The following is an 11,182-nucleotide window of genomic DNA, read 5'->3' as shown; positions in this document are numbered from 1 at the left end:
CCAATACTATACATCCTGGCAGGTTGGTAATAACTTTCTTGATTGTTGGTCTTTGGTATTATTACTAGAGAGCCTGAGGGTGGGGGAAACCTTTGTAGGTTTTCTACTTTATATAAAAGTATACATGTGAAACAGAGAAAGATTCACACTGGGGTGAAAGGCAGTATAAATCCAACATGGCTAAAATAGCATCATGGTGGGCATGAGGGGGTGTGTGGAAGACAAAAAGGGCAGATTCTACTTCCAGGGCCTTGGTAAGTGTGTTATCAGCTAATTGCCTCTGGAGCTGTTTCGGTCCTTCTGATCACTGCTCTGCCATCTACCTGGCCCCTAGAGGTTGTTGGTCTGAGGTATTCCTCGGTGCGAAACCCTCAATTTCTCTGAGGCAATGAGTAAAATGTACAAGAGTGGTGAAAGCACATCCTTGAAAATGTCCTTTGAGGGATGGTTTATTTTTATGTTCTGAACTGGTTTACTAAAATACAAATATGTGTAATGGCATTCTCCAGAATCTTGTAATTACAGCCATTCCAGAAGGTAGCAAGTATTACCTGTCAATCCATGTACATCACTGTCAGCCATTTCTTTCCCTCCCCTAATTTGAATTTCTTGTTAGTTAGTTATCCCTGGAATCATATATACTCCTTTGGAATAATTTTAAACCTATAATATATATAGTAGCTCTGCTCTGTCACATTTTCAGTGTTAAAACACTGTTTACTGGCACATTCTGTTTGCTATTATGGAAACTTAAAAAAATGCAGGTCATGCAGGAATGATTTGGGTAGAAATAAAATACTAAGCACTTGTGTTGTGTAATCTTCACAGGACTAATGAGAGGCTGGCAGGTATCACTACCAAATATCTGGTGGAGAGACAGCAGAACAGACCTTTCCACAGCACTCTTACTATAGGACCAGTCTTGGAAGGGCCTTATGTTGGAAATTTGACTAGTAGTTTACTGCTGGATAGAAATGTTACTCCAAGAGAAAATGTAATGATTCCTACCTCAAGGCCGCAGGACTTCAGTTAGCAGCATTGAAACTCACTTGATCAAGGTTAGTTATATTATCTTTCTTTTCTTGAGTTTCAGATTTCCAATAAAATTTTTGTTTTTAATTTGGTGAAATTCTGAGTTAACTGAATAATACTCACTAAGTAAAAGTTATACTGGTTTGTGCTAATAAGGAAATGGGACAGAAATTTTATGGTATTTTTTTTAAGCTCCTGGAGCTCTTATTGTCAAGAGATACCTATTATTAACTTTATTCAATAAATACAACTAAACTGACACATTTTATCTTCTTATTTTTAAAGATTTTATGTATCTGAGAAAGAAGAGAGTGTGCCCACGAGTGGGGAGAGAGGTAGAGGGAGGGGGAGAATCTCAAGCAGGCTCCCCACTGAGTGTGGGGCCTGACTCAGGGCTTGATCCCATGACTCCGAGATGATGATCTGAGCTGGAATCAAGAGTTGGATGCTTAACCAACTGAGTTCCCAAGGCACCCCCAAACAGACCCATTTCCTTGAAAAGCTATGTTAAATTGGATTTTGGAAAGTAAATATTATTACCTACTAACCCAAAATACACTTAGATGCTTTGACTTATTCTCTGATTAGCAATAGTTTATAATATGTTTAAAGTTTGCTGTAAAAAAAATAAAATAAAATAAAATAAAGTTTGCTGTAACCCCATTTTCCACCCCTATGCATAAGTGAACGATTAGAATCCAAACACTTAACCATGTAGAGATATTTATTATTTTAAACGATTCCACGGTAAGTCCTTTTTATGAATTAAATAAACTTGTAACACTAAATTGATAGTTCTATGTTTTGGGGGCACCCGTATGACTGAGTGGTGTTAGCATGTAATCTGCCTTGGCTCAGGTCCATGATCCAAGGGGTCCTGGGATTGAGTCACGCAACAGGATCCCCACAGGGAGCCTGCTTCTTCCTCTGCCTATGTCTGTGCTTCTCTCCCTGTACTTTTTATGAATGAATAAATAAAACAGTTTTAAAATGTTGTAAGTTTTGGCATTTTCTTACATGAGAGCACATCCCTAATTGCTTTCTTATAACACCTTTTTTAACTTATATTACTTCTATTTCAATTTTTATAAAATGGCTTGCTGAGCAACTGTAGAGATTTTCTAAATAAGTAAGTCAAAGAAATATTGATTTTTTTCTTTTTTTTTTTTTTTTGAGAGAGAGAGAGAGAGAAAATGAAGGAAAGCAAGCAGGTGGTAAAGGGCAATGGGAAAGAGAGAAGAGAGACTCTTAGGCAGGCTCCATGCTCAAAGTGGAGCCGGATCTCATGACCCTAAGATCATGACCTGGGCCAAAATCAAGATTCTGACACTTAACTGACTGAGCCACCCAGGCACCCCACAAATAATTGGATATTTCAAATGAAATTCACATATATTTACCTTGATGCCATCACTTGAATGATTGATGACTAAGATGGCAGTGATAGGGAGCCTTTAATAACAACCCATTTCCATTGTGTATCATTGTTGTTAAAAATACCCATTTCAATCAATGCACATAGGCTTATGATTTTGATAGTATATTCATGGTTTTATTAATGTAGAAAATGTAGCATAGACTCATGTTAAATGAAGCCTTAGTCTTGTTCTTTCATTTGACTTCCTTGTTTTCTTGCTCTATTCTCTTCTGATTCGATGACTTTAGTATTATGTTTGGATGCTTTTCTTCCTTTTGTGTATCTGTTATAAATATTGGTTTGTGATTACCATGAAGTTCATATATAACATCCTGTGTATGTATAGCAATCTCTTTAAGTTGATGGTTACTTCAGTTCAAACAGATTTTAAAAACCACTGCATTTTTACACCCTGCCTTGTTTTATAAATTTTTTTAAATTATTTTTTATTGGTGTTCAATTTACTAACATACAGAATAACCCCCAGTGCCCGTTACCCATTCACCTCCCACCCCCCCCGCCCCTCCTCCCCTTCTACCACCCTAGTTCGTTTCCCAGAGTTAGCAGTCTTTACGTTCTGTCTCCCTTTCTGATATTTCCCACACATTTTCTTCTCCCTTCCCTTATATTCCCTTTCACTATTATTTATATTCCCCAAATGAATGAGAACATATAATGTTTGTCCTTCTCCGACTGACTTACTTCACTCACCATAATACCCTCCAGTTCCATCCACCTGGAAGCAAATGGTGGGTATTTGTCATTTCTAATAGCTGAGTAATATTCCATTGTATACATAAACCACATCTTCTTTATCCATTCATCTTTCGTTGGACACCGAGGCTCCTTCCACGGTTTGGCTATCGTGGCCATTGCTGCTATAAACATCGGGGTGCAGGTGTCCCGGCGTTTCATTGCATTTGTATCTTTGGGGTAAATCCCCAACAGTGCAATTGCTGGGTCGTAGGGCAGGTCTATTTTTAACTCTTTGAGGAAACCTCCACACAGTTTTCCAGAGTGGCTGCACCACTTCACATTCCCACCAACAGTGTAAGAGGGTTCCCTTTTCTCCACATCCTCTCCAACATTTGTTGTTTCCTGCCTTGTTAATTTGCCCCATTATCACTGGTGTGAGGTGGTATCTCATTGTGGTTTTGATTTGTATTTCCCTGATGGCAAGTGATGCGGAGCATTTTCTCATGTGCATGTTGGCCATGTCTATGTCTTCCTTCATCTTATAACCTTGAGATCATCCTGAGCCAAAACCAAAAGTTAGACATTAAACCAGCTGAGGCAACCCAGGTGCCCCTAAGATAAGAAATTTAAAATTGAAGTATTAGGACTTAATCTCAACTGAAGCTTTTCCTTGGAACTTCCTGTCAAATGAAAACATTTCTGAAGATAGGAAATTGTAGAAGATAACCTTTACCTGCCTTTTTGAAATTTATAATAGTATTAAATATGAATATTTATAATTGGAAATACTTGATTTCTATAAATCTAAATATTTTCCATTAATTTAAATGTTTAATAAAATGAGCTGTCCCTGGTCATGAATCCTCAGTTTCTTTTGGCTTAAAGTTCTTTGAAAATCAAAATAAGAATTACTTTAAAAAAATTCTTTTGTTATTTTAGTCCTCTTTTTCCCATTAAGCTTTCAAGAACTAGAACTTTTTTTAGTTCTTGAAAAATAAAATGCTGACCATATGACTAGAAGTGCAATAGACCTGTTGTATATGCCATTATTTCATTTAAGGCACCATAGATTGTATGATGCCCCACTACATTATGTACCAAGGAGAAATTTTTTAAAATACTGCCATTTATAGTTGTAAGACATTTTGAATTATAAATTGCATTGCAATGTCAGAGATATTAAAAGGTGACAAAATGAGCATCTTGGAATCATTGAAATATAGTATTCTTGCTCATCCTTAAAACACAGCTGCAAAGAAGGCATAATTGGATCACTTTACCTAATTGAATGTTGTCTTTGTAAGTTGTAGTAGTAGTTATAATATTTCTCCTAGGAAGTATTCTAAACGCTGTGCATAGTTCCCCATTTAAGGATCATGATGAGGTCTTGTGAGATAACTATGCTTTATTTTATTTATTATTATTGTTTAATAATGTCTATAACCAACATGGGGCTCGAACCTCTGGCCCCTGAGATTGAGTCACATGCTCTTCATAGTGAGCCAAACAGGAGACTCAACATAAGTATTTCTATGCCCATTTTGTGGATGAGGAAATTGTGAAAAAGCTAAGTGATAACTATTAAGTGACAGAGTTCAAGTAGGAATCAAACCCAGGTTGAGCTGCCTCCTGAGGTCATGCTCTTCCTAATCAGATAGGCTGCTTTTTTAATAGAGTGGTGAATAATCACTAATAAATATTGTACTTTCTTCAAAAGAAAACTAAATCTTTGTTTTGAAGTCATAAGAAAAACATGCTATTTAACATTTACAATTACATTAATTAATTGCATGTTTTGAAATAGTACACTGTAATTTCCTGACAAGCCCTTTCACTTTCACAGGACTGCTCTCCACTTGGCCTGTGCCAATGGCCATGTAGATGTGGTGACTATCCTGGTAGAGAGGAAATGCCAGCTCAACCTCCGTGATGATGAAAGTAGGACAGCTCTAATGAAGGTATGTGGTCACAGCTAAGTCTGCCTGAGATAGATTAGATTTAATTACTTGGAATGAACATTTGTTGCATTTAAACATAAGTTGTTGGTAAACCTGTGGCATGTTTAATTTAAATTCCCCCAAATTATATTCTGTTTCTTGGTGTAATACTGACAGGCTGTACAATGCCAAGAAGAGGCATGTGCAACTATTCTGCTGGAACACGGTGCTGATCCAAATCTTAAGGACAACAAGGGTAACACCGCTCTCCATTATGCAGCCTTTGGTGACAATGTATCAATAGCAGAGAAGCTGCTTTTACAGAATGCAGATATAGAGGCAAAAAACAAGGTACAGATCAACTTTATTTACAAAGTATTTGACACTATGAATATATTATATATTTAGCTGTAAAAGATTTTATTTTATATACACACACACACACAAACATACACACACACATACACATATATATATGTACACACAGATGCTGAATTTATACATCAGGTCCTGTCATCATGGAAACAACTCCAAAACCAAGGCAGGGAGGCCTAGAAAAAAGTGATGCATATGTAAAAGGCAAAGTTCCATCTCCCAGCCCCCCTTCTACCCCAGGAAGGAAATCTTCCCGTTAGGGCCTGGGAGTAGATGGTGCCCTCAGAGCCCAGGATTGAAGGCCTAGAGGGGAGTGAGGTGATGATGGAGGCTGAGTACTGTGCAGAGGCTTAGGAAATGGGTGCTTCTGGGGATGAGTAGGAGACCGTGACCCAGAGGAGTAGCTTGGGTGAGTGTAAATGCGAGGAGAAAGCAGCAGGTTGTAATAGGCCGTGGGCACTCTAGGCCCTGAGGTTCAGAAGATGAGAGCAAGGGAATCAGGTCATGACATCCTACAGGTGGTATCTACTTGTGCTGGTAGCCACTCTGCCAGCCATGTACCACGGTGAGGCCTCCCATTCCAGAGAGTAGCTCCTGCTCAGCCTATGTAGTTCCTCAGTTGGGTGGTAGGTGGCCATGGGGAGCTGGTGATGACCACACTTGCTAGTCTCCCTGTGTTTTCATTGACGTGCATTGCCTTCAGTGGCTGCCCTTGCGGAAACACTGTTGTGTGCCATAGATAGGGTCAATTTCTCATATTTGGAAGCTCAAGCATTTACTGAATGATAATATTTGGAAATAACTGTCTAGGGTTTCACTTTAAATAATGATACTTTTTATTTTAAAATATTTTATTTGAGAGAAAGAGAGCATGAGAGAGAGCAAACATGAGTAAGGAGGAAAGGCAGATGGAGGGAAGAAGAGGCCTTCCCACTGAGCAGGTAGCCTGAAGCACCGGGCTTGATCCCAGGATTAGGATCATGACCTAAGCCAAAGGTAGATGCTTAACCCTCTGAGCCACCCAGGCTCACAATGATCCTCATCCTTCCTTTTTTTTTTCTTTTTAAAGATTTTATTTGTTTTAGAGGGAGTGAGTGGGGATATGCAAGCAGGAGGTGGTGAGGGAGAATCTGAAGTAGACTCTGCACTGAGCCTGACTCAGGGCTGGATCTTATGACTCAGATCATCACCTGAATCAAGACCAAGAATCATATACTTTTGGGTGCAATTGTAAATGGGACTGACTCCTTAGATTCTCTTTTCTTCAGTCTCATTGTTAGTGTGTAAGAAATGCCACTGACTTCTGTGCATTGATTTTGTATCCTGCCACACTGCCAAATTGCTGTGTGAGTTCTAGCAATCTTGGGGTGGAGTCTTCTGGGTTTTCTATGTAGAGTATCATGTCATCAGTGAAGAGGGAGAGTTTGACTTCTTTGCCAATTTGAATGCCTTTTATTTCTTTTTGTTGCCTGATTGCTGAGGCTAGGACTTCTAGTACTATGTTGAACAGCAGTGGTGAGAGTGGACATCCCTGTCTTGTTCCTGATCTTAGGGGAAAGGCTTCCAGTGCTTCCCCATTGAGAATGATATTTGCTGTGGGCTTTTCATAGATGGCTTTTAAGATACATAGGAATAAACCTAACCAAAGAGGTAAAGGATCTATACCCTAAAAACTACAGAACACTTCTGTAGTTCTCATCCCGTTCTGTAGTGCTCATCCTGTCAAGTGCCCCCCTCGGTGCCTGTCACCCATTCACCCCCACCCCCCCGCCCTCCTCCCCTTCCACCACCCCTAGTTCGTGTCCCAGAGTTAGGAGTCTTTATGTTCTGTCTCCCTTTCTGATATTTCCCACACATTTCTTCTCCTTTCCCTTATATTCCCTTTCACTATTATTTATATTCCCCAAATGAATGAGAACATACAATGTTTGTCCTTCTCTGATTGACTTACTTCATTCAGCATAATACCCTCCAGTTCCATCCACCTGGAAGCAAATGGTGGGTATTTGTCGTTTCTAATGGCTGAGTAATATTCCATTGGATACATAAACCACGTCTTCTTTATCCATTCATCTTTCGATGGACGCCGAAGCTCCTTCCACAGTTTGGCTATTGTGGACATTGTTGCTATAAACATCGGGGTGCAGGTGTCCCGGCGTTTTGTTGCATCTGTATCTTTGGGGTAAATCCCCAGCAGTGCAATTGCTGGGTCGTAGGGCAGGTCTATTTTTAACTCTTTGAGGAACCTCCACACAGTTTTCCAGAGTGGCTGCACCACTTCACATTCCCACCAACAGTGTAAGAGGGTTCCCTTTTCTCCACATCCTCTCCAACATTTCTGGTTTCCTGCCTTGTTACTTTTCCCCATTCTCACTGGTGTGAGGTGGTATCTCATTGTGGTTTTGATTTGTATTTCCCTGATGGCAAGTGATGCAGAGCATTTTCTCATGTGCATGTTGGCCATGTGTATGTCTTCCTCTGTGAGATTTCTGTTTATGTCTTTTGCCCATTTCATGATTGGATTGTTTGTTTCTTTGGTGTTGAGCTTAATAAGTTCTTTATAGATCTTGGAAACTAGCCCTTTATCTGATACGTCATTTGCCAATATCTTCTCCCATTCTGTAGGTTGTCTTTTAGTTTTGTTGACTGTATCCTTTGCTGTGCAAAAGCTTCTTATCTTGATGAAGTCCCAATAGTTCATTTTTGCTTTTGTTTCTCTTGTCTTCATGGATGTATCTTGCAAGAAGTTACTGTGGCCAAGTTCAAAAAGGGTGTTGCCTGTGTTCTCCTCTAGGATTTTGATGGAATCTTGTCTCACATTTAGATCTTTCATCCATTTTGAGTTTATCTTTGTGAATGGTGAAAGAGAGTGGTCTAGTTTCATTCTTCTGCATGTGGATGTGCAATTTTCCCAGCACCATTTATTGAAGAGACTGTCTTCCAATGGATAGTCTTTCCTCCTTTATCAAATATTAGCTGACCATAAAGTTCAGGGTCTACTTCTGGGTTCTCTATTCTGTTCCATTGATCTATGTGTCTGTTTTTGTGCCAGTACCACACTGTCTTGATGACCACAGCTTTGTAGTACAACCTGAACTCTGGCATTGTGATGCCCCCAGATATGGTTTTCTTTTTTAAAATTCCCCTGGCTATTCGGGGTCTTTTATGATTCCACACAAATCTTAAAATAATTTGTTCTAACTCTCTGAAGAAAGTATTTTGATAGGGATTTCATTAAACGTGTAAATTGCCCTGGGTAACATTGACATTTTCACAATATTCATTCTTGCAATCCATGAGCATGGAATATTTTTCCATCTCTTTGTGTCTTCCTCAATTTCTTTCAGAAGTGTTCTATAGTGTTTAGGGTATAGATCCTTTACCTCTTTGGTTAGGTTTATTCCTAGGTATCTTATGCTTTTGGGTGCAATTGTAAATGGGATTGACTCCTTAATTTCTCTTTCTTCAGTCTCATTGTTCGTGTATAGAAATGCCATTGATTTCTGGGCATTGATTTTGTATCCTGCCATGCTACCAAATTGCTGTATGAGTTCTAGCAGTCTTGGGGTGGAGGCTTTTGGGTTTTCTATGTAGAGTATCATGTCATCGGCGAAGAGGGAGAGTTTGACTTCTTCTTTGCCAATTTGAATGCCTTTAATGTCTTTTTGTTGTCTGATTGCTGAGGCTAGGACTTCCAGTACTATGTTGAATAGCAGTGGTGAGAGTGGACATCCCTGTCTTGTTCCTGATCTTAGGGGAAAGGCTTCCAGTGCTTCCCCATTGAGAATGATATTTGCTGTGGGCTTTTCGTAGATGGCTTTTAAGATGTTGAGGAATATTCCCTCTATCCCTACACTCTGAAGAGTTTTGATCAGGAATGGATGCTGTATTTTGTCAAATGCTTTCTCTGCATCTAATGAGAGGATCATATGTTCTTGGTTTTTCTCTTGCTGATATGATGAATCACATTGATTGTTTTACAAGTGTTTGTTTATGGTATATGTTGATAAAGATTTCAAGATTTTCAGGATAATCCATATTAATTTATAATATATATTATGTATTTATGTTAATTTCTTAGAAATAGAATTTTCTTTTTCTTTTTCTTTTTATTTCAATACTTTATTTATTTATTCATGAGCGACACAGAGAGAGGCAGAGACCTAGACAGGGAGGGGAAGCAGGCTCTCTGTGGGGACCCTGATGCAGGACTTGATCCCAAGACCCCAGGATCATGATATTCGACCACTGAGCCACCCAGGTCCCTCAGGAATGAATTTTCCAAATTAGACTTTATAAGTTGTTTTTTATATTCCTTTTGGAATATCTGCAAGCCATTTGTGGTTAATCCTGGTTCTAGTTGGCTAGATTATGCATATTGCAGATAGTATTATCTTCCTCCTTGGTATTATTCCCCCAAAATGCAAATAATTTAGTAGCTTTGATTATGCTAAAAATAATCTGTATAAATCAGTATTAGAATTTTTTGCTTTATTAAAATATTTTATTTAAATTCAATTTGCCAGTATATAAACACCCAGTGCTCATCCAGTATTAGAATTTTTATTGATTAAAAAAAAAGGAATTTTTATTGATAAGCCATTATATTTTTATTTCTGATTTACATTTTGCCTATAATATAAAATAATTATAAATAGCAATCATAGTGGAAACTAGAATACAAACAGGTTTTTTTTAGAAGTAGATATGCATTAGCGTCCCAGAATTATTATAATTGAGAATAAAATCTCATATCGACTTATTTTCCTTAGCGTAATATCCTAAGTCAGTCATAGAAAGACAATTATATAATCTCATTCACATGTGGAATTTAAGAAACAAAACAGGATCATAGAGGAAGAGATGAAAAAATAAAAAAGATGGAGTGAGGGACAAAGCATAAGAGACTCTTAATTATAGGAACCAAACTGAGGGTCACTGGAGGGAGTAGGGTGGGAAAATGGGTTAACCGGGTGATGGACATTCGGAGGACACATGATGGAAGGAGCACTGGGTGTTACATAAGACTGATGAATCACTGACCTCTACCTCTGAAACTAATAATACACTATATGTTATTAACTGAATTTAATTAAAAAGGTAAAATTTTAAAATCTCATATTGAGCTTTATAACAGCTAAGATAAAAATTAATCATTTTATAATAGAAATTTCAGGGACTACTTATTTATGGATCTATTGATTTATTTTTAAAATTTTATTTAAATTCAATTTGCCAGGGGATCCCTGGATGGCTCAGCAGTTTAGTGCCTGCCTTTGGCCCAGGGCGCGATCGTGGAGTCCCTGGATCAAGTCCCACGTCAGGCTCCCAGCAAGGAGCCTGCTTCTCCCTCCTCCTGTGTCTCTGCGTCTCTCTGTCACTCTCTCTATGTCTATCATAAATAAATAAATAAATCTTTAAAAAAATAAATAATTTCAATTTGCCAACATAAAGTATAAAACCCAGTGCTCATCTCATCATGTGCCTTCCTTAACCAAGGATTATTTTATTTAGTATTAAGCAATCAAAGTTCATTTGAATCTTGTTTCTTTTATTTTTATTTATTTTTATTTTTAATTTTTACAAAGATTTATGTATTTCAGAGAGAGAGCGCACACATGCACAGTCTTGTGGGGGTGGAGGAGGGGCAGAGGGAGAGAGTATCTTAAACAAACCTGGTGCTGAGCACCCAGGGGAGCCCAGAACCCAATGCAGGGTTTGATCC

At 38.4% G+C, this 11,182-nt stretch overlaps 1 protein-coding gene across 1 annotated transcript in view; it reads left to right on the top strand.

The window, feature by feature from the left end:
• Positions 1-4,968: 4,968 nt before the first annotated feature.
• Positions 4,969-11,182, top strand: part of LOC119879303 (ankyrin repeat domain-containing protein 26-like) — a gene marked incomplete at its 3' end in the record, with an annotated part of 31,083 nt that continues 24,869 nt past the window's right edge. The window contains exons 1-2 of the mRNA XM_038589649.1: positions 4,969-5,103; positions 5,260-5,433. Coding sequence (XP_038445577.1) covers positions 5,098-5,103; positions 5,260-5,433 — 180 coding nt within the window. The remainder of the gene's footprint in view (positions 5,104-5,259; positions 5,434-11,182) is intronic.

This window comes from Canis lupus, unplaced genomic scaffold (assembly GCF_011100685.1).
Source record: "Canis lupus familiaris isolate Mischka breed German Shepherd unplaced genomic scaffold, alternate assembly UU_Cfam_GSD_1.0 chrUn_S585H747, whole genome shotgun sequence".
In the NCBI taxonomy this organism is placed as follows: domain Eukaryota; kingdom Metazoa; phylum Chordata; class Mammalia; order Carnivora; family Canidae; genus Canis; species Canis lupus.
Note: the sequence above shows the minus strand (reverse complement) of the source record. Positions and strands in the feature narration are given on the sequence as shown.